Below are 21,134 nucleotides of genomic sequence, written 5' to 3' on the forward strand. Positions count from 1 at the left end.
TGGGTGAAACTTGAACTGTACTGGCTAGCCATGGGTCAAGCTTGGACTGTACTGGTTAGCCATGGGTGAAACTTGAACTGTACTGGTTAGCCATGGGTGAAACTTGGACTATACTGGATAGCTATGGGTGAAACTTGGACTATACTGGCTAGCCATGGGTGAAACTTGAACTGTACTGGCTAGCCATGGGTCAAGCTTGGACTATACTGGTTAGCCATGGGTGAAACTTGGACTATACTGGATAGCCATGGGTGAAACTTGGACTATACTGGCTAGCCATGGGTGAAACTTGAACTGTACTGGCTAGCCATGGGTCAAGCTTGGACTGTACTGGTTAGCCATGGGTGAAACTTGAACTGTACTGGCTAGCCATTGGTGAAACTTGGACTGTACTGGCTAGCCATGGGTGAAACGTGGACTATCCTGGCTAGCCATAGGTCAAGCTTGGACTATACTGGCTAGCCATTGGTGAAACTTGGACTGTACTGGTTAGCCATTGGTGAAACTTGGACTGTACTGGCTAGCCATTGGTGAAACTTGGACTATCCTGGCTAGCCATAGGTCAAGCTTGGACTATACTGGTTAGCCATGGGTGAAACGTGGACTATACTGGTTAGCCATGGGTGAAACTTGGACTATCCTGGCTAGCCATAGGTCAAGCTTGGACTGTACTGGTTAGCCATTGGTGAACTTGGACTGTACTGGTTAGCCATGGGTGAAACTTGGACTGTACATGGGTAAAACTTGGACTATCCTGGCTAGCCATAGGTCAAGCTTGGAATATACTGGCTAGCCATTGGTGAAACTTGGACTGTACTGGTTAGCCATGGGTGAAACTTGGACTGTACTGGTTAGCCATGGGTGAAACTTAGACTATACTGGTTAGCCATGGGTCAAGCTTGGACTGTACTGGTTAGCCATGGGTGAAACTTGGACTATACTGGTTAGCCATGGGTGAAACTTGGACTGTACTGGTTAGCCATGGGTGTAACTTGGACTGTACTGGTTAGCCATGGGTGAAACTTGACTATACTGGATAGCCATGGGTGAAACTTGGACTGTACTGGTTAGCCATGGGTGAAACTTGAACTGTACTGGTTAGCCATGGGTGAAACTTGGACTATACTGGTTAGCCATGGGTGAAACTTGGACTGTACTGGTTAGCCATGGGTGAAACTTGGACTGTACTGGTTAGCCATGGGTGAAACGTGGACTGTACTGGTTAGCCATGGGTGAAACTTGGACTGTACTGGTTAGCCATGGGTGAAAGTTGGACTGTACTGGTTAGCCATGGGTGAAACTTGGACTATACTGGTTAGCCATGGGTGAAACTTGGACTATACTGGTTAGCCATGGGTCAAGCTTGGACTGTACTGGTTAGCCATGGGTGAAACTTGGACTGTACTGGTTAGCCATGGGTGAAACTTGAACTGTACTGGTTAGCCATGGATGAAACTTGGACTGTACTGGTTAGCCATGGGTGAAACTTGACCTGTACTGGTTAGCCATGGGTGAAACTTGTATTATAGATAAGACTTGAGCTATCTTGGCTAGCTTTAAAGTGAGCCTTGGGCTATCCTGGCTAGCCATGGGTGACTAAATTGATGATAATGTATTTTTCAGTATGTTCTTATCATACTCCTCACAATTATGCTGCCTGGAAGATTGCACAGTACAAATTATGTGCATATTTTGATGTGCAATTTTTTGCGCAAGACCGGACCCAGGTTAGCCGGTTCTGTAGAACAACTACTTATGTCATGAGACAACCGAATGTGTAAATTGGGACAATGGTGAAAATAAATATAGAAATCATACTTATAGTGTAGTCCAATGTTAGGAAATATTTTCCAGAGCTCTAATCAGTTCTTTGCATAGATGTAATATGGCTGTTTTACTAACAATAATGCCAAGGGAGGTCACTAGCCTTTCAGTTTGGTGGGGGTGTGCAGCGGTGAAGTAAAACCCGAGACCCCATCATAGACTATTTTTACCTCAAATACCATACCCCATTATAGATGTGATTTTGTGTATCCCATCAGAGACCAAATTGTCACTAAATTTATTCAGTTAAATAGGTTTAATCTACTCATCACCTGGTCTCATCAACGAAAGGACTAAAACTCAGGTAAATAAAAGGATATTAAAAAAACAGATCCCATCCCCCGGCCCCATCATAGACAGGCAAACCTGATATTGGATCTAAAAGCAATCAAATGCATACCCCAATTACAACCCCAAAGGGTGGGTGACATGTCCACATATTGTGATTTGCAATAAGTGACACCCCCACCCCCGGCAATTATGACACTAATTGTTTTTTTTCAAAAAGAGAAACAGAACTACTAATAAAAACTAAAGAAAAATATATCGCAATTCCGAATGCGCTTTGTGATTGGAGGACTTGTGTTCGGTTATATGTTTATTTTTTATTTTCGCCAACAATGGCATTGTTTATGAGACTGTGAAAGGTGTCGTCTGCACTCATCACAGATAAGAATATTCCTCTGTTCGTTCTTGTTTTACAGAAATTAATTTAGACTAAACAAATAGTTTTCATTAAATAAAAAAACGGATGATTTAACATATGGGAGGCTATTGCATTTGTTGGGGAGAGAGTGTCAATGTAGAAATTATACACTTACTCGTTGTTAAAAACTAGTCCAAATTTGTCCGATAAGTATTAGTAAGATTTCTGCGAAAATAATATTATTTACAAATCAGAGATAAGGATCAATGAGTCATATAAAACCTACAAACTTTTCAAGTTTCAGATTGTTTGCCCGCTATTATTTAAAAACTGACGTACTGTGTTTAAATCCCGTCGCGGTCTCAATTGTAGACGGCAACTTTAACGGGACATATTAAAGGAGATGGCTTCAATTTAATAAATGTCGTATACGCGTAAAAAATGTGTGCAATTGATATACTAAAGCTAATCCTGTTAAAATAAAAGTGAAAAAAATATATAAACTCATGAAAAATGTCATACTCACTTTAAACTTGGTTTAGATGGCAACTGAACGCCGAGCTGATTGCAACATAAGTTTGACTTCGCCGCCATCTTGACTTAATTATAGAGGGCGCACTTCACTTTTCAAGTCACTTGTAATAACAATTGCGGGCGCTATCAGACCTGGAGATCTTTTTTTTACCTCCATGATCCTTACTTACTTAGTCTTTACTAGACTCGTCACATCCGACAATGTACAACACACACTTGCATAAGGTAAGGTTCATGCCAGGTGCGGCCACGTATGTGCAGTCGGTCCGGCGAACCATTTATTTAACAAAACACACTAATAAAGCCAACTAAAAACGGCTGCCATTGCATTGCATGTAGTGTTCAGATTAAAATAAACTAAATGAGAGAAAAAATAACTAGCATGGACTGCAAACAAAAATCGACTATTGATGCTCGGCAAATGACATTAACATTACTCGGTCAAAGAAACATTAAAAAACTACTGACAAAAACATCGACAAAAATACAAAAATAGTAACCCCCGTTACTGGCACGCCGACCGCCCAGGAAATACCAGGTTAAAAAACCCTTTGGGGACAAGAAATACCTGGAAACCTGTACCCGTCGCACTGTTGAACGTGCCCAGGGGAAGGTGGCGGGTGTCGCCCTGTATTATACAACAAACATTAACAAACTTACAAAACAACCAGTTGAAAACTGCACTGTAGCGGGACTGGCCTAGACTGACATCCAACCTTCTGTCCTCCACTTAAATACCCTTTGTCACATGACCCCCACATACCATACCCGTCTGTTTGCCATCACGAACAGACAATAGTTAACCGCTATACTGCGAAACGCGGTTAACAATATTTAGTCACTGAGGCAAAATGGTTTGAAAGTGTACGATTAATTAAACACAGCTGATATTATAGAGACTCGGTCGTACATAGGAAACATCGAAAACAACACTATACTGTTTATTTTTCTGTTTTTCAAGTTTGTATTTCTTGTTTTAACATGTACATTAAAATCGGTGAAATACAACATTTATTAAAGCGCGGTTGATAAACATTGATTTTCCCACAATCCAATGCGTTCTTCTAATGGAAATCACCAGTATGAGGTTTGACCTGGGCGCGACTTGCACTGATTACTGCTGGTGACTCCTTGATACCTTCGAATAACATGAAAATTACCTAATTAAAGCTTGGAAACGTCTCAGTCCGTACTCGTTGATCTGCGCAACAGTCAAAGTCGCCATCTTTGTTTATATGAGACTCATATATCTCGCACATGCGACTACCGCGCTTTAATTTATGTTTCTGTTTCTGGGAAATTTAACGTGAATTCCTCCCTGTGTGTGTTGTGTGTTTGGTTCATTTCTATTATCAACGAACTTCCCAACACATGCATACCACACGTCGTCGCCTTCTGTATAACGTAGTGTTCAAATTGCAATTCGTCGCATGATGGCGCCACTGCTAATTCAGATTTACTATATACAGTACCTGGGTGTTCATGAGTAACCGCGTTCACTTGACTGACAATACGTGAGTGAGAAAAGAGGGCCATATATTCACCAAACGTTTATATTTAATCTCAATACAGACTCCCCAACTTTCATTCAAATTGAAATTGGGGGTTTATACTCATAGTTTTTTCGAATAATAGTCTGTCATTACACCAATGTTCTAAGTTTTCCTCAGTTGCAACATATTGGAATTTGGACAAATTCCGGAGGGCAAATCTTTTGAGTAGCCCTACTGCAAGGGTTTATAAAATAAAGGTATGCAACTCACGCAAATTGCGAGATGATCACAAAATCGCGAGACAAATCACATATATATGTTGTTTAACTCTAAGCTTGCGTCAGGCGTAACATGTGACCATGACAAATGGTCACTAATGCAAAAAGTGAGTCTGAGAGGGTTTGTCTTAAACTTGCGTAATTGAATTTGCGTAAATCTTTGCTTTAAAGTTGTATTGTAGGCAAAACTTTGTTGAAATCCCATTTAATTTTGAGTAACTTGGCTAAAAGTTACATTGTTCGCTAGTTGTACTGATCGAAACCTGACGCTGTGGTAACATGAGTGAAACATTTGTCCTCTAAATTCAAATGGCAGAAACAACTCGAGAGTGTGGTGTGCATATCAGGCTAATCGGTGAACAGAGAATCTTGGTGCGATTTAGTGGTTTGAACAATCGAAGCTACGGAACTGCTCGGTGATGTTCGGGTATTGACAACTTGAAGACGGATATCTTGCTGTAGCTGTGGTAGTTATTTCAGTAAAAATACTACTTAAAATGTCAAAGACTTCAAACAAAATTTAGCCGATAATACAACTTCAAATATGGCTCTTTAGGTGTATATGGCTCTTTAGGTGTATATGGCTCTTTAGGTGTATATGGCTCTTTAGGTGTATATGGCTCTTTAGGTGTATATGGCTCTTTAGGTGTATATGGCTAGTCTTTAGGTGTATATGGCTCTTTAGGTGTATATGGCTCTTTAGGTGTATATGGCTCTTTAGGTGTATATGGCTCTTTAGGTGTATATGGCTCTTTAGGTGTATATGGCTCTTTGGGTGTATATGGCTAGTCTTTAGGTGTATATGGCTCTTTAGGTGTATATGGCTAGTCTTTAGATGTATATGGCTCTTTAGGTGTATATGGCTCTTTAGGTGCATATGGCTAGTCTTTAGGTGTATATGGCTAGTCTTTAGGTGTATATGGCTCTTTAGGTGTATATGGCTCTTTAGGTGTATATGGCTCTTTAGGTGTATATGTATAAGTGTTTATATTATCGTATATGTAGACTTATAGCGGGAGACTATCACTGATTAACAACGATGTTGTTCATGAGTTGCGCCCTCTTGCGACAAGGCACTTCTCTGGTGCTTCACCGCCTGGCAACCGGAGGCGGTGAAAACAAAGGCCCAAAACTCGCAGAAAACGGTATTTTGGGATGATTGTTGAGACTCCTCTGAACAGTGTAACAAGATTAGCATTACGTGTGTAACATGTATAAATTTGGTTGTTCAGGATTACTTCAAAGTTGAGTTTGTGTTGTTTTCTCGAATTTACCGACTCGACCGGCGTTCCACAGCAGCGCGCACAGAGCCCATAGAAATGCATGTACAGTGGTGCGCGTCTTAGTAACGTGGAACGTCTTGTGACGTAGCTCCGCCCCCGAGGATATCGAATCGCGCAAATGTCATAATTGCAGCGCCCTCACATGGTAGAATAGAACGTTTGGGGGGATTCGGAAAAGGTCAATTGTTATGGCCTGGTTATTGAATAGATCATTGTTTGTCCGAATAGAAAAAGTTACGCACTCGTGCGCACATACCTTGGCAACGTCTAGTGTTAGAATACCCTCATTTCTGACCCCTGCCCTCTGAGACAATCCAAACTACGGCCATTATGCAAACAGTTGTGAACAATATTGTGTCTGAACTTTGTTACCTCTTGATTTGTCAAAGGAGAACGCATTCCACGACATACAATAGAGACTGTAACGAGACACGTAGTTACGTCTTTTGTTGTATAAAAGCTGAATTGTGTTCATTGACTCTACACGTGTATCGAGGGTCCATGGTTGTGTACGAATCCTCGTCTAATATTCGAACGCTCTTGCTCACGTAATGTCTGCATATAATATAAATATTTATTAAGTCTCTGAATATAAAAATAATACAAGTCAACCACATAATCTATGTCAAGAGTGATTGATTTTTAATGCATGGAATGTGGTAAGTTGCGAGTACACTCCCGCATTCCTGCTTACACTTAACAACCGTCTTGTTTAAAACCTTACGCATACTCGCCGCGGCCATTAGAAACTTTCGGAGGTTTTGGTTCTAAAAAAACATGCGCAGGGAATCTACAAAGGGGATATGCATAAAAGTAATTCATATACAATATGATTTATTGTAAAAAAAAGGGAACAAACTAAAATGTAAGGCGAAACTATCCAGAAAATTAAAAAAAGTGTTTCTACCAGAGTTTATAATGGACATGTATACGTATCAACAAAGATAGTTCTTATTATGCTTTTAGTAAGTCATGTGACCTAATTCTGCGCGACGTGAGTTAATTCTAGACGGGGCCAGTCGGTTATTGTTTTATATGATAATATCCTATATGAAATAAAATTGGGCCGACGCGAAATTTCCAGAAGAAAAATATGTCCGCATACGCTTTGAAATAGTTAGTACGTACAAGAAAATTTAAAACGCATGCTTATTTTGTAGTTCGATTCATGTTTAATGTAATGTATAATCCAGTGTATATATCAGAATTCAATATCGAAAATTAAAATGTAAAAACGTTATTCACATTGCCTTGCCTAGGATAAATTCCGGCCACGAGGGCGTTTCTGGGATAAAGAGTCCGACCCAAGATAACATGTTATTGCGCGGGGGGGGGCGTATATCCCGGAAGATTCAAGATGAGAGATTGTTATCGTACTTAAAACATACTTTTGAAGGCCTTCAGTAAGTTTGTAAACTATTTTGCAAGAAATTCGTAAATGGGAACCATACCACTATTTTCAAATGAAAATACTATGCTATAAATATTCTCCACCATTTTGTTAAGCATCACATGTACATATGTGCGTGAACGTTGACCTTTCGGATTTTGTGATCATCAACCAGGCCGCCCAGGGTAGTTATTCTCCAATAACTGTTTCGCCAAGAGGCACTAGGTGTGTTTTAATTAGGATTTATGATTAATAACATAGTATAAATGGAAGGGCAAAGTACGCCACCATTATCTGGGTGTGCACGTCACCATTATCTGCTGTGCACGTCACCATTATTTGGGTGCATACGTCATCATTATCTGGGTGCTCACGTCACCATTATCTTGGTCCGGAGCTTGAGGTTCATGCATGCAAAAAACTTCGTCCGTAAGAATGTTTTCATTAAATCAAATTAAGACGTTAATAACTGTCTAATTGTTGTCAGAAACGGAACCGATGTAGAATTGTTGGTTAGGTGAGGAAAATGTGTGCCAAAGATGTCTTTACCAAAGTATTAAACGAATGCTTCAAATGGGCCATGATCCGCCCCCGAAATAGTCTATCCGCAATCTACGGCAATGTGTCGTAAGTGTGATTCGCCGGTTAATTCTTCATGTCCATGTATTCATTTTGGTGTACCTGACGAGTCGGAGTGTCTTTCTCGTATGCGTTGTTGTCGTATGATTGGTTGAAGTAGGGAGGTGGCGGCGATGACGTCGTGTCACCGCGCATGGTCAGGTATTCACTTTGTACTGGTTGTAGATATAACCCTGGGTCACCTTTGGGGTTTATGCCCAGATCATCGATATCAGCATACACAGGTTCATTGAGGTGCTGTAATGGTGGCGGTGTGTTCCTTCGCCTGAAATGAATTACGCAAATATATTATTGGTTGAAAGTGTGTGAAGTAAGTCGCGCTCTATAGTGAGCAGCGATTCAGTGACGTCACGGTAAATCAAGGTAAATGGGAGAAATTAATTTTGTTTTGACCTGTAGTCGTACGTAAAATAACAAAATAATGTTTTTTGGAGGTTTACTGCATTCGAAATGATAATCAAGTATTTCTTTCTCATGAATTTGAACCGGTGAGAATAACTTAACTTTCAAAATTTATAGATCAAAGCAAAGTGATTATATCAGAGTTTTTTTTTTCTAGGAGAATTTTCAATGGAAAACTGAAAAAACATCTCAAAAACTTGAACTCACAATGAGTAATGGGTACTCATCAACGCGTGATTGGTTTCACCCGAATGAACCGAAGTTCAACGTTTAATCTAGCCTAAGGATGGCTATTGTTTACTAGTATTTAGACAATTGTTTCATTTTCGGTTTCGTTTTTTTTTTCAATGAAACCCCTCCATACATCTTGTGTTTTACTCCATGCCTATTGTTTACCCACCGTCCAATCTGAGTAAATGACAGTTTCTTAGGGACGACGTCAAAAGATCGATGTCGGATAAAAAAACTTAATTCCTTTAGTTTTTTTCCAAACCCTCCACTGAAACTTAATTGATAAATATTGGTCATGGCGTCAGACTACATTCACAATTAAATGCAAATTGATAATCGGACAGTAGTATTGCATAGCAGTTGGTTGTCGGGTGGGTGTAAAACGATTTTACAAATGCACCTCATTTGACGCACAGATTTATACTCGAACCAAACCATTTTTCTGTTTTTTTTTCCCTTTTCGGTTATTTCTGTCCATGATTGGATAGAATAAAAACGAACTACAAATCCTCCATGATTTTTTTGACTTCAATAAAAATTAAAATCGTTTTTGTAGGATGGAAACTTTTTAAGGTTAAAACCCCCACCCCCAAACTAAAGGAAATAAGTTTTTTATCCGACACCGATCTTTTGACGTCGTCCCTTACAATACATCTATTCGCTACCTTAGAGGTCATGTTTAGAAATTCGGAACTTGAAGTCATGAGAGAAGTTATAAATAAACTTATTTAAATTACCACCACCCGAACACTTTAAATAACGGTCTATAAGATTAACTCGACCTGACACTTACACAATATACACCTTGAACATATATAACTAATATTACTCCCATATGATCAAGTACGTATATTATACACCCCATGTCTATATCATACAGGTTTGGGAGAGGTTACTATGTAATTTACCTTCGGCGTATGGCTACGACGACAATAATGACTATTATGAGAAGAACAATGCCAGCACCAGCGCCACCAATAATCATCGGCATGGAACTTGCTTCATTATATCCAGCAGTGGGTGGCGGAATATCACGTGGTGATGTCGTGGTGATATCTCGGATATCACGTGGTGGAGTCGTGCTACCTATAGGAACAAAGAGTCAAAGAGTGAAGTGTTTATAACTCATAGCACAGAGTGTCATATAAACCTCCCAAACAATTTCACTGTGTTATCAGCCTTCCTTTCACTCCCGGAAGTAGCGAGACTAGGGTTCAGAAATACCCCTGCTTTGTCATAGCGGGAAATACAAACATGTCATTTTTGCTAATATTCGATAGAAGGGAATTTTATTTTTGTGACGTCGATTGCCGGGGTCGATTGGTACACCAGCAAGCACAATGTCACGCGTGCAAGTTTACGTTTACACCCCAAAACGGTATGCGCGCGCTTGCGAAACGCCGTATTTTCTACTTCCGGGAAAGTGGTATATAGATGACTTTCCCGGAAGTAGCGAGACTGGGCTGTAAAAAGTCTCCTGCTTTGTCAAGGCTGAAAAAACAAACATGTCAGTTTGTTTATAGTCAATAGAAGGGAATTTTATTGTTGTGACGTCGATTGTTACACCCAGAAGCACAATATCACGCGTGCAAGTTTACGTTACACCCCAAAACGAAACGCCGTATCTTTGACTTCCGGGAAAGTCGTCTATAGACGTCACAGAATCGCCTTGTCGCCAGAGGGCGAGACACAGAAGCGCCTTGTCGCCGGAGGGCGCAACTTAGAAAATACCCACCTGTGGATGGGGGAGCTATGAACATACATATACCATTTGGCCGGTTGAAATCAATTTGTCCAACTTCAAAAATATTGAGACCCGTGTACTTATCAGCTCTGTGTACCGATAAAGTCGTCCAATCTGACCAGTAAATGTATTGATCAGACACGCCTAGAGCAAACGGAAGACCAATCGACGATGACACCAAAATATGACGGTCGTTGGACGCCAGATTAAATGTTTCAATTTTCTTCAAATGTATATCAGCCCAATATAATTTGTTTTCTGAAACATAAAAAATAAAAATAAAATATTATTGTTTTGTTTTCAGAAATAAGAATTATATAATAGTATTAAGATGTTTGCCATTTTGTGTCAAATTTTTGTTTCCAGTTCAACGGAACTTTCCGTATGCGAGAATGCATGCGGCTGTACAAGTACAGATTTGAAAACACGATAATAACGCACCTTTCATATCAAGGGCTAAACCAGCTGGTACTACAATATCCGTCGTTACTAGGTCCCCTCTACCACTTCCATCCAGATTGGACCGCTCTATCTTTGCGTTAGTGCCGGTAACTGACCAGTATATATGGCTATAGAGATGGTTAAGACAATTGTTTAGCAGTATAATTATTGAAATATACTTTGTCACGGGGGCTTGCTAACTAACGGCGAATTCCATTCGGGCTCACATTAGGGGATTTACCGTCAGTTAACAAGTCCATATGTATTTTATTATCTAATAGTAGTGTTCCCTTGGGATAAAAATCTATTTTAGGTATTAATGTATTCGTCTTTGTTATTGAAGTTCGTGAAATCACGGAAGTTTGGATATCTATGTTGAATAAAGATAACATCCACAAAAATAGTTTCTGCCTAATCGTCAACCTGGTGGTAAATTGGAGCGTATCATTTGGCCTAGAACGTTAACCAAAGGGTTATGGTCATCGCGCCGTATCCTGTTCGATATGGGACTCATAGCGACGTACACAACGCGTGTAAAATACATTGTTTGTTTACATGAAATTCGAACACGCGCTGCGCGACGACCACCACCCTCGATACGTACGCGACCGTCGTCACACCCGTTAGTGAATTTACTGCGTGAAATAACGTTCTGGGGGCGTGTGGCCCATAGGCATTATTTTAATATTATTTATAATTATTACTCATCCCATTACATGATCAAAACCCCAACTTTGCTCAGTTTCAAAGTTCAACGACATTTTGCACACCACATGGCACGCGCCTATTTATCAATCCAAATTCCTAAACTCGTGTGTGTGTTCGCTATTACACAGTCAATTGTTGACTGTTCCTCCCTATCATTAGTTTTAGCAGTTTCTTTGCTTACACAGAAATGCCAAATCAATCCAAATCGTATCGCAATCCCGGATCGCAATGCGCAGTGTTTCGTTACAACGGATTGTGTATTTCACCTTCCGTGTGTATCCACAACAATAGAAACAGGTTGTCCAAGTCCAGTAGTAATAACAGACTGCACTTCCGAACCATCTAAGTTACTGTACTCAATTCGTGACGTTCCGACATGTGTCCAATACACTTTGCGATTAACTACATCTAGAGCTAAGCCGGTAATTCCTAGAATAGAAACAAAACAAACCTGAGTTGTATTGACACCGAAAACATTATTGCACATTCAATTAACTGTGGTATGCTAAAAAGTTTGAAACGTTGAAAGTAGACTAAACTGCCTGATAGCGGATTAAAGTATCGCTTCATCTATAATTTAATATAATTTATTGTTTCAACACATAATACACGAGAACAAATCACAAAATAAGCAATATGCAAATAACAAGTGAAACGTATAGTAAGTGATGAGTAGAAATAGGGTAAGAAGAATTAAATCAAATAATAATCTCCCTAAAGAAAAAAAAATAATATACTAAAGAAAATTAATGAATTAATTAGATGATAAATTACATGTAATCAATAGGTCAGAATGTAAATAGAGAACAGAATAGTGTGACCGTTTCGTGCACGTGTTCGCTGTGAGAACGCTTATCACGTATACGCACCAAAGACACTTTTTCGCTGTAGGGACTATTCAAGGACGTTGTTTTTTTATGTTGTACCCGAGTCGATGTGGTGACACATTGCACAAGTTTAAATTCCAATGAAATTTGTTATTTTGGAAAGTGCTGACACCGAAATGAGACGTGGCGGTAAATAACAACACACAGCGACAGTATGCGACAACTTGTACGTTAATGACAACTTGTACGTGACGCGCGTCTCCAGACTCGCAGCGCACATATGACGCACACGCTAATCTGTCCCCGGTTGTAGTATCTACCTTCGATGTCCATTGACGCAATGATTTCTCGTTCCGTGCCATCCATATTAGCTCTGTTGACTGTATTGAGACCATAATCAGTCCAGTATAGTTTATTTTCTACCGGGTCGTAATCTACAGCAATTGGGTTGTTTATGTCACTGAGTGGTAGTGGAATGTGACGTTCTGACGGTGACAGCGTATTCACGTGATATATCAGGCCCTGGGAGTCAGCCACCAACATAAAATGGTCCATCGCAGCATCTAGAATTACGCATGAATAAAGTACTTAATAACCATGATGCATCAGTGTATTGAAACGCCACAGTCGCCACTCCGCGCCGTGTTCTCTGGGAGAAACGTATGCAACGCGTGGTGTTTTTTTCACGCGAAACGTGCGCTTGGTGACGACTGGTGCTTTAAAGCGGGAGTGTCATCACCTGAGCCACGCGGGAATTGGGACCCAAGCGACGATAACAACACACGCAAAAAACGCAAAGGCTCATGGGTAGACGCTTGTTTTTTTTTAAACAATGCCACGCTATGGCCATATGACGCATGCGCAGGTGACGATTCTTCGCTTTAATTATTTGCACTGTGTGGGAACATATCTTACAGTTCATACCCGCCCTGCCACTAATCAAGGTACTTGAAGAGAGCGAGTATATAAGCAGGTATTATGTGATTCACTGGGGTTGAATTGACTGAATATGACCTGTGTCCCAGCTTCCTCCGCCTGTGTCTCCGCTTCGCTTCTACCGAAAAATAATGTTACTACTGGCGAAGCAGAGAAACAGACGGGGGAAGCTTGGATATCTGATCTGGTGAGATGATGTCTTTTTTTTAATTATGCAACACATGGTTAAATCATAGACAGCATATAGTATGAGACCCACTGTGCTGTCCATGATTAAATACTAGTATACGGCATCACGTTTGTCGCCATGATGTTTAGAAGTAGACCTCGAACGAACAGCAGGGGTTTAAAGTGGAATCGGCGAAAATAATATTTCGTACCTCGGGCAAAAACAAAAATTGATCGCCATCTGCAGTGGTTTGCTCACATTGGCGGATCCAGAAAATCGGTAAGGAGGGCGCGCTCCTATTGACGTGACCCGAAGGCCAAGTCCGCGCAACTCCGGTGGGCTGGGTTTGTTAATTGATTTGTCGATTTTTGTTTGCGTGTCACTCACTTACGACACAGGTGCGTTTCATGGCTAGAGGGCGCGACTTACATAAAATGTATATCATCTATATTGGGTATTTAGTATTTGGTATTGAGATAATTAATACGTACCCAACTTGCACAATGTGTCGGTATCGATGTTCCATTCACCGTCGGACTGACATAATGACGGTTCTGCGGTGATTGGTATGAAGTAGTTATCACAGCGTACATAGCATTTATTGCCAGGAGTATTCACGCAACTAAGAGACATTTTGCCGTGAAGTATATGCATTGGACATCGAATAACTGTATATGAAAATGCATCGTATTAATTGTATGTAGTAACACTATAATTAAGAATAATTTGCTATTTTTAATTTCGTTTTTATTAACTATTGTTCGTAATTAGCTTCATATTCCGTTAGTAGCTGCGAAATACTCGCAAATGCTTCGAAGTTCAATGCTCATCAACATTATCATAGAACATCAACTTTTAATTGCCGATTTTTTTTTCAAGATAACTACAACAGTTAACGTACCTGAAACACAGTTAGGGTCGCCAGGTATTTCACTACAAAGACACTCTGCACCATCGTCAGTGGGTATACATAATTCAACACATCCACCATTTTGAGAATGGCAATCGCCTATAATATAATATACAGCAGACCTTAGACAAAAATGGCCGCAGAGATTTCATCGAGAGCCACGAGACTTCATGCTCCTCAAATAGTACCTCAAATAGTACAAATTCTCCCCGCTATTGCGTCCACTGTTTTTTTTTTCTTCTGATCAATATAACTATATAACAGTTTAACAGTTCATGTGATGACGGAATAGGTTGGTAACCATTGAGGGGGCAATTAACAAATCTCGCGACACTCTCGCTCTCAGCGAGATCTCTGCGGCCATTGACATCTAAGATCTTATACAGCAAATTGTAGAGACAATATCCACCAAAGGTCGTGCATTATATAATTAAAGAGCAATGGTCGTCGAATTCTCCTATGTACTATCTTGCAGTACTTACTGTCTGTCGACAAACGCTGTTTTGTTTTATCGTACACCATTAGTGAAATGGCAGGTTCATTCAGTGATTTTACGTCGACGTAATTTTCTCCGAAGTGGTCATACATTAGTAGTTGCTGCGAGGTATAGTGAGTCCAATACAAATGATCCTGGAAATAGTTAAAATATTTAAAACACTTCCACTAACTTATACCTAAGTCAGTTCGATCTGAATTCAAATTTTGCATTGGTGAGCATATTACTGCGTATGTATGCAATGCATTGTGGGAATTACATTCAAATTTTGCACTACTGAGCATATTACTGCACATATATGCAATGCATCATGGGAATTACATTCAAATTTTGCACTACTGAGCATATTACTGCGCATGTATGCCATGTATATGATGGAAAATTATAATCACCGTGAAATTGGATGCAATTTTTTTTGGAAATGTTTTAACAATATTAGGAGTCATGTTAATAATGATGCAATATCACCAAGCAACATTTAAAAATATGAATATGAAAAAAAATCTCGCCATAGGGCCAATGTAAAAAAATTGTCCAGTGAGCTCAATTTTCGGTATCATGATGGTATGAACTCATAATAATGAAAATATGATAAACATGACATTGAAACTTGAATTCAGCTCTAACGTCTTTAAAGATGCAATATTGGTGAAAACTTTTCAATATTATTGTTTGTATGTCTACGAATACACTAAAATATTATCATAAGTTCAACTAACATGTTGTTCTTGCAGCTAAGTATTCATTCGATGGAACAATGACGATCGCTAATAAGCATGTGCGCTAGTTCCATTTTCATCGAACGAATAAGATTGTATGTGCTCCAAAAGGCACCATTTTTAGTTTACGAAATATTACAATTCAATTTGACCATAAACACGCAGTATCAAACAGCGACAACGTAAAAGAAAAAAACGCGTTCGCCCATAATGCATCGTTAACGTTGATGTTACGAAGAATCGAACATGCACAAAGAAATAATGCAACTTGTGCAAGAATACCTGGAATATGGCAAGCCCTGTTAGCTGTGTTTGTATATTCAAATCAGATAGAACGATGCTTCGACTCTGTCCATCTAAACCGATAGATTCTAGCCTGGAACTCCCCGCATCTATCCAGTATAGTCTATTAAAATACACATTTACTGCAATTATAGGTTGTATTGATTATATGGCAACAATTTAATCATTAGCATACATTGTAATTAATAATATTATTATTGTTTACCTGTCCTTTGAATGGTCAATTGTCAATGTCGTTGGCGATACTAGATCGGATGTTATAAATGCTTTTCTTTGTCGGCCAGTAAGACTTGATTTCTCGATTCTTGGCAGGCTTCCACTGTCAGCCCAAAACAACAACCTATTGAAAAGTCAATAAATGTTTTGTAAAAGTGGGGTTTGACATTTTGGCTCAATTAGTGATCGCGTAAAGTGTTAGCACGGAACTTCTGGAACTTAAAGCGCGGTGGTCGTCGCGCAGCGCGTGTTCGAATTTCATGTAAATAAACAATGTATTTTACACGCGTTGTATACGTCGCTATGAGTCCCATATCGAACAGGACGCGGCACGACGACTGCCGCCCTTTAATCTATGTTATATACTCATCTATATATAAGCTTTCAGATGATATATAAGTTGTTACAGTAGCTCAGTAACTTTTAAAAAGTGTCTAAGTTACAAGACAACACGTTTTACTCATGTTGCTAGAACATAAAAATAAGAATCAATATACATGCACGTGGCCCTGATGTATAGTATAGTGAGTCATGAGTAATAAGGTTATATTCAAATGTGTATATACACTGGTGTTTTAGCACAGTAGGTATTTCTAACAATGGGGGTGTCATGGAAGTTAAAACGGGAGAGTCGTCACCTGCGCATGCGCGGGATTTGAGTCCCAAGCGACGATAACAACACACGCTAAAAACGCAAAGGGACATGGGTAGACGCTTGTTTGTAAACAATGACACGCTATGGCCATCTGACGCACGCGCAGGTGACGACTACGACTCAAAGGATTGATGGAGCATAATAGAGAGTTTAGATTATGTGGTTCAGTGGCCGTTGTTGGCATTTAGTGGGGATTACTAGAATGCATCGTACCACGTATATATCTTCTTGATAATCGATCAAAATTACGTATATTTTTATATATTTATATACATTTTCATATGCTACTAAAGAAGGACCATTGCCCGAATAGTTATTTCGGACAACGATCACAAAATATTGCCTATACTATGTACCTTAGCATCCTTCATCGTTTTACATATAGTTTTAATTTTCTTACTTTTTCTCTGGGTGCACGACTATTCCTCTTGGTTGGTCTATATTATCAGTGATCACGGGATTTACATAATCCCCGGTAACAGATGAGACAAATATCGCTTGTGAATTAATCCAGTAGAGAGTTCCCTCCATCCAATTCACAGCTATACCTGTATATAATGCACACAGTCAAAGGAAAACCAATGTAATTATTCGGACAAATATTATTTATGTATATGTTATACTATTATGGGTTTTGATTGAAGTAAAAATGCACTTGGTATAGTAAGAGCATACACTTGATGGAATTCAATATTACTATTTCAAATAAGAAATGTAGATAATACTGAGGACAGGTGTCAGCAGCGCGTGTTCTAATTCCATGTAAGCAAACGTATTTTACACGCGTTGTGTACGTCGCTACGAGTCCAATACGACCACCGTTCTTTTATACTGCACTTTGATACAAAAACCTAAGGATGTGATTTATCGTAATATAAAAAAAAAATTTTTTTGAATACTTGCATGTTTGCTACCAAAACAAAGATTTTATTTTTAAAATTAAACATGTTCAAAATACTTAAACTTATTCCTCTTCAAGATATTTCAAATATATCAAATAATTGTAAAATACGCGAAATAAATTGGACAGTAGTGAATATTCATTAACATATTGCTGTCATTGCGGCATTTTCGAGTATTAAATAGCGAAGAAAACTTACCCCGTGTGTTAGGCACATTAGAGACAATGGTCGCTGGATTCTCCCCTTCTCGTAGTTTCAATCGTTGAATATGTTTACTGACGTTATCAAAGTAATACAACATGTCATTGTGATAATCGTAATCCATATACTTTGCAGTAACACCCGTAATGAAACATTCTGCGTGTATGACGTCACTCAAAGTTGCGTAATGTACTGGTAAACTGCAGATGCTGTCACTGGTAGAATACACTAGATGGTGTCCCGGTAGGAAATGACTATCTACAAAAACAGATAACAAGTTTGATGAAGTGACATGCGGAGAATTCTGGTAATGGGATTTATTGATCAACTATCTTTTACATGTTCATTCACGCGAGGCTTGATATGGCCGGTCAGCTTTTGAAGTCATTTGATGAAAATGTTACCTGGTTTTGAAATCAAAACTTAGCTAGAAGAGATAGGGAACCTTCCGGACCTCCTTTCCCGAAATACCCATAATGTACTTGGGATGATTGGGATTCGGGCCGGATTAAAATATTGTTAAATCTGAATTTGTAAATAAAATGTCAAACGACTTGAAACTTTTTTGATTAAAATCCATCTTTCGGTTCCTGCAATCTTTGATTCTGCCAGAAATAACACTTTTAAATTACATTTATACTAATACACATACGACATTTGTTGGTAGCGAATAATTTGGCTCATTAGCAAATTTAGGTTGTTCATATTCAAGCAAACATTAACGTTAATTACTGATTTCGTACCGTATTAGATAGTATACATATGTTAGTATGAGGTTATTACGAGGATACCTCAAAGTATGCACGAAGACAGTACAGCGGGAGTATCGACCGACGCGCAACACTACTTTGTGTGGAGTCCGGTCAAACTCTGGTGGCAGCCATGTTTGTTTTTATTATTAGTGGACGCTTACGCGCGTAATCATTCCATATTTGGAATTCGCATTTTTTTATATGGTAGGATGAAAATACCCTGTAAATACCGCAAAATTACGGCACGCTGTTACCTATGGCGTTACGGGTGACAGATGTATAATAATATGTTATAACTTTAACGCAGTTACCCATTCAACCGTACCTGGTGAACATGTTTTCCCATCGGACGATAGAATACTTCCATGAGTACACAGACATCGGTGTCCAGAGGGGTCTCCAACACATAGCTGGTCACATCCACCATTATTATCGGTGCATTCACCTACATAGAATATTAATGTAAACAAACTTGCAAAACTAGACACATGTGTAAATTTAATGTACATTATACTTTTGTAGAAGTAGCATCAAACCAAGAAATCACTTCCAAATTTATACACATTTTTCGTGGCAGATAAAGACTGTACCATGCAGTAAATGTATAACCCAACTCACCATCCATAAACTGTTGTCTCCATTCCGAGTAGTATGACATACCAAGCGGTCGTCGTTTGGAAATCGTAAAACCTTTGATGATATTGGGATCGGATCTGTTAAATATATACAGTTTCTGTTCCCAATGGTCTCCCACAAAGTAATTATTCTGAAACAGATCATGGTAAAAAGCTGATTTTTTTAAAGTTTTTTTTTTCTAGTAGATTATTTCTCAATTTGTTAAACAATTGTGGTGTAATTTGTCGATTGATTTTCAGTATTTTTTTCTATATTTTCAAACTTTAATAACTGTGGATAAGGATATTATTTATATATTATATATCAATACATATGTTGCGCCATCTAGCGTCGAGGCATGCCTCTGAGAGACAAATGATGCCGGATGTAATAAGCTTCTGTCTTTCAAATAGACAACTTTGTTTTGGTTGTGCAGTTATTACCTCTGCTGATAAAGTTATGTTTTCGAAAGCGTTGTTTTTTTTTTCTGCTAGCAAAATTCCGGGGGGAAAAGTTATGGACGGATTGCTCTGAAAAAAAAGGCATTTTGGTTGTGATCCGGATCACTGTTGCGAGATATGGGATATGTGTAAATAACTCCACAACAAATGCGTAGGGTGTATGAGTCCCATATCGAACAGTACGCGGCACGACGACTGCCGCTCTTTAAAGCGGGAGGGTCGTCACCTGCGCACTCGCGGGAATTGGGTCCCAAGCGACGATAACATCACACGCTAAAATCGTAAAGGCTCATGGGTAGACGCTTGTTTGTAAACAATGACACGCTATGACCATGCGCATGCGTAAGTGACGACTCCCCCGCTTTAAGAGACAAGTGGAGAAACCGGCTGTTTCCCCAAATCAGGAGAAAATGGTGATTTTTCAATGCCAAACCATGGGGGTAAAAATTAAGCCAACCGATAATAAAATTCGATCGCACACGTCGTTTCTGGGTGGAAAATCCCTTACATACGAACGTCTCATTACACGACTCAGAACACTTTCCCGGGGTACTAGTATTTGAAACTGAATTCGTTATCCATTTGTACCGCTGTCGCTGATTGGCTCCTTTGTACGATAACAGAACAAAACCAGCATAAAGTGTCATTAAGAATAGATACTCGTTTTTGATCGTCACGGTGAGACTTTGACAATTCTATGAATAAGTAATAGTCTAGTGAATATGTCCGGAAGGCTTTTGGCAGGCCTCACGTACGAATCAGTCTGCACATGCGAGTTCACATGGTAATATACTGAAACAGCCGATCAGCGACGATACAAAATTCTTTGCCGTCTACGCATTTACGAAGTGATTCACAAGGCCATTTTCAGTGCTCTGGGAAGGGCACACCGATTGGCTGGATTCCAGGCTAGATGTCAATTTAAAGCGCGGTGGTCGTCGCGCAGCGCGTGTTCGAATTTCATGTAAATAAATGTAGTTTACACTTGTTGTATACGTCGCTATGAGTCCCATATCGAACAGGACGCGGCGCGACGACTGCCGCCCTTGAAGTAACACCACATATTTTACATGCTGAATATTACACCAGAATGTTAAGTTATCACTACATCTGTCATTTCTTAACTCACCTGATTTATAGCTATACTGAATGGCAGTATAAATGCTTGTCCTGAGTATTCCTCGGTAACCACATAAGAACCAAGGTCAATGGTAACTGACATTATCTTGTCCAGTCCGCCTTCTGTCCAGTAAAGTCTTAATACATAGATGCGTGAAAAATAAATAAATAAATAAATAAATAAATAAATAAATAAATAAATAAATAAATAAATAAATAAATAAATAAATAAATAAATAA

At 39.2% G+C, this 21,134-nt stretch overlaps 1 protein-coding gene across 1 annotated transcript in view; it reads right to left on the reverse strand.

Annotated features, from left to right (window-relative positions):
- Positions 1-6,612: 6,612 nt before the first annotated feature.
- Positions 6,613-21,134, reverse strand: part of LOC102806512 (low-density lipoprotein receptor-related protein 5-like) — a 42,209-nt gene continuing 27,687 nt past the window's right edge. The window contains exons 5-20 of the mRNA XM_006813825.3: positions 20,905-21,031; positions 19,318-19,465; positions 19,025-19,144; positions 17,945-18,205; positions 17,245-17,392; positions 16,179-16,313; positions 15,953-16,076; positions 14,938-15,085; positions 14,447-14,554; positions 14,037-14,213; positions 12,761-13,003; positions 11,880-12,042; positions 10,906-11,033; positions 10,456-10,722; positions 9,629-9,806; positions 6,613-8,352 (exon numbers count right to left, since the gene is read on the reverse strand). Coding sequence (XP_006813888.1) covers positions 8,094-8,352; positions 9,629-9,806; positions 10,456-10,722; positions 10,906-11,033; positions 11,880-12,042; positions 12,761-13,003; positions 14,037-14,213; positions 14,447-14,554; positions 14,938-15,085; positions 15,953-16,076; positions 16,179-16,313; positions 17,245-17,392; positions 17,945-18,205; positions 19,025-19,144; positions 19,318-19,465; positions 20,905-21,031 — 2,734 coding nt within the window. The 3' untranslated portion in view covers positions 6,613-8,093. The remainder of the gene's footprint in view (positions 8,353-9,628; positions 9,807-10,455; positions 10,723-10,905; positions 11,034-11,879; positions 12,043-12,760; positions 13,004-14,036; positions 14,214-14,446; positions 14,555-14,937; positions 15,086-15,952; positions 16,077-16,178; positions 16,314-17,244; positions 17,393-17,944; positions 18,206-19,024; positions 19,145-19,317; positions 19,466-20,904; positions 21,032-21,134) is intronic.

The sequence above is a fragment of the Saccoglossus kowalevskii genome, chromosome 12, assembly GCF_978046115.1.
Source record: "Saccoglossus kowalevskii chromosome 12, keSacKowa6.1, whole genome shotgun sequence".
Taxonomy (NCBI): Eukaryota; Metazoa; Hemichordata; class Enteropneusta; family Harrimaniidae; genus Saccoglossus; species Saccoglossus kowalevskii.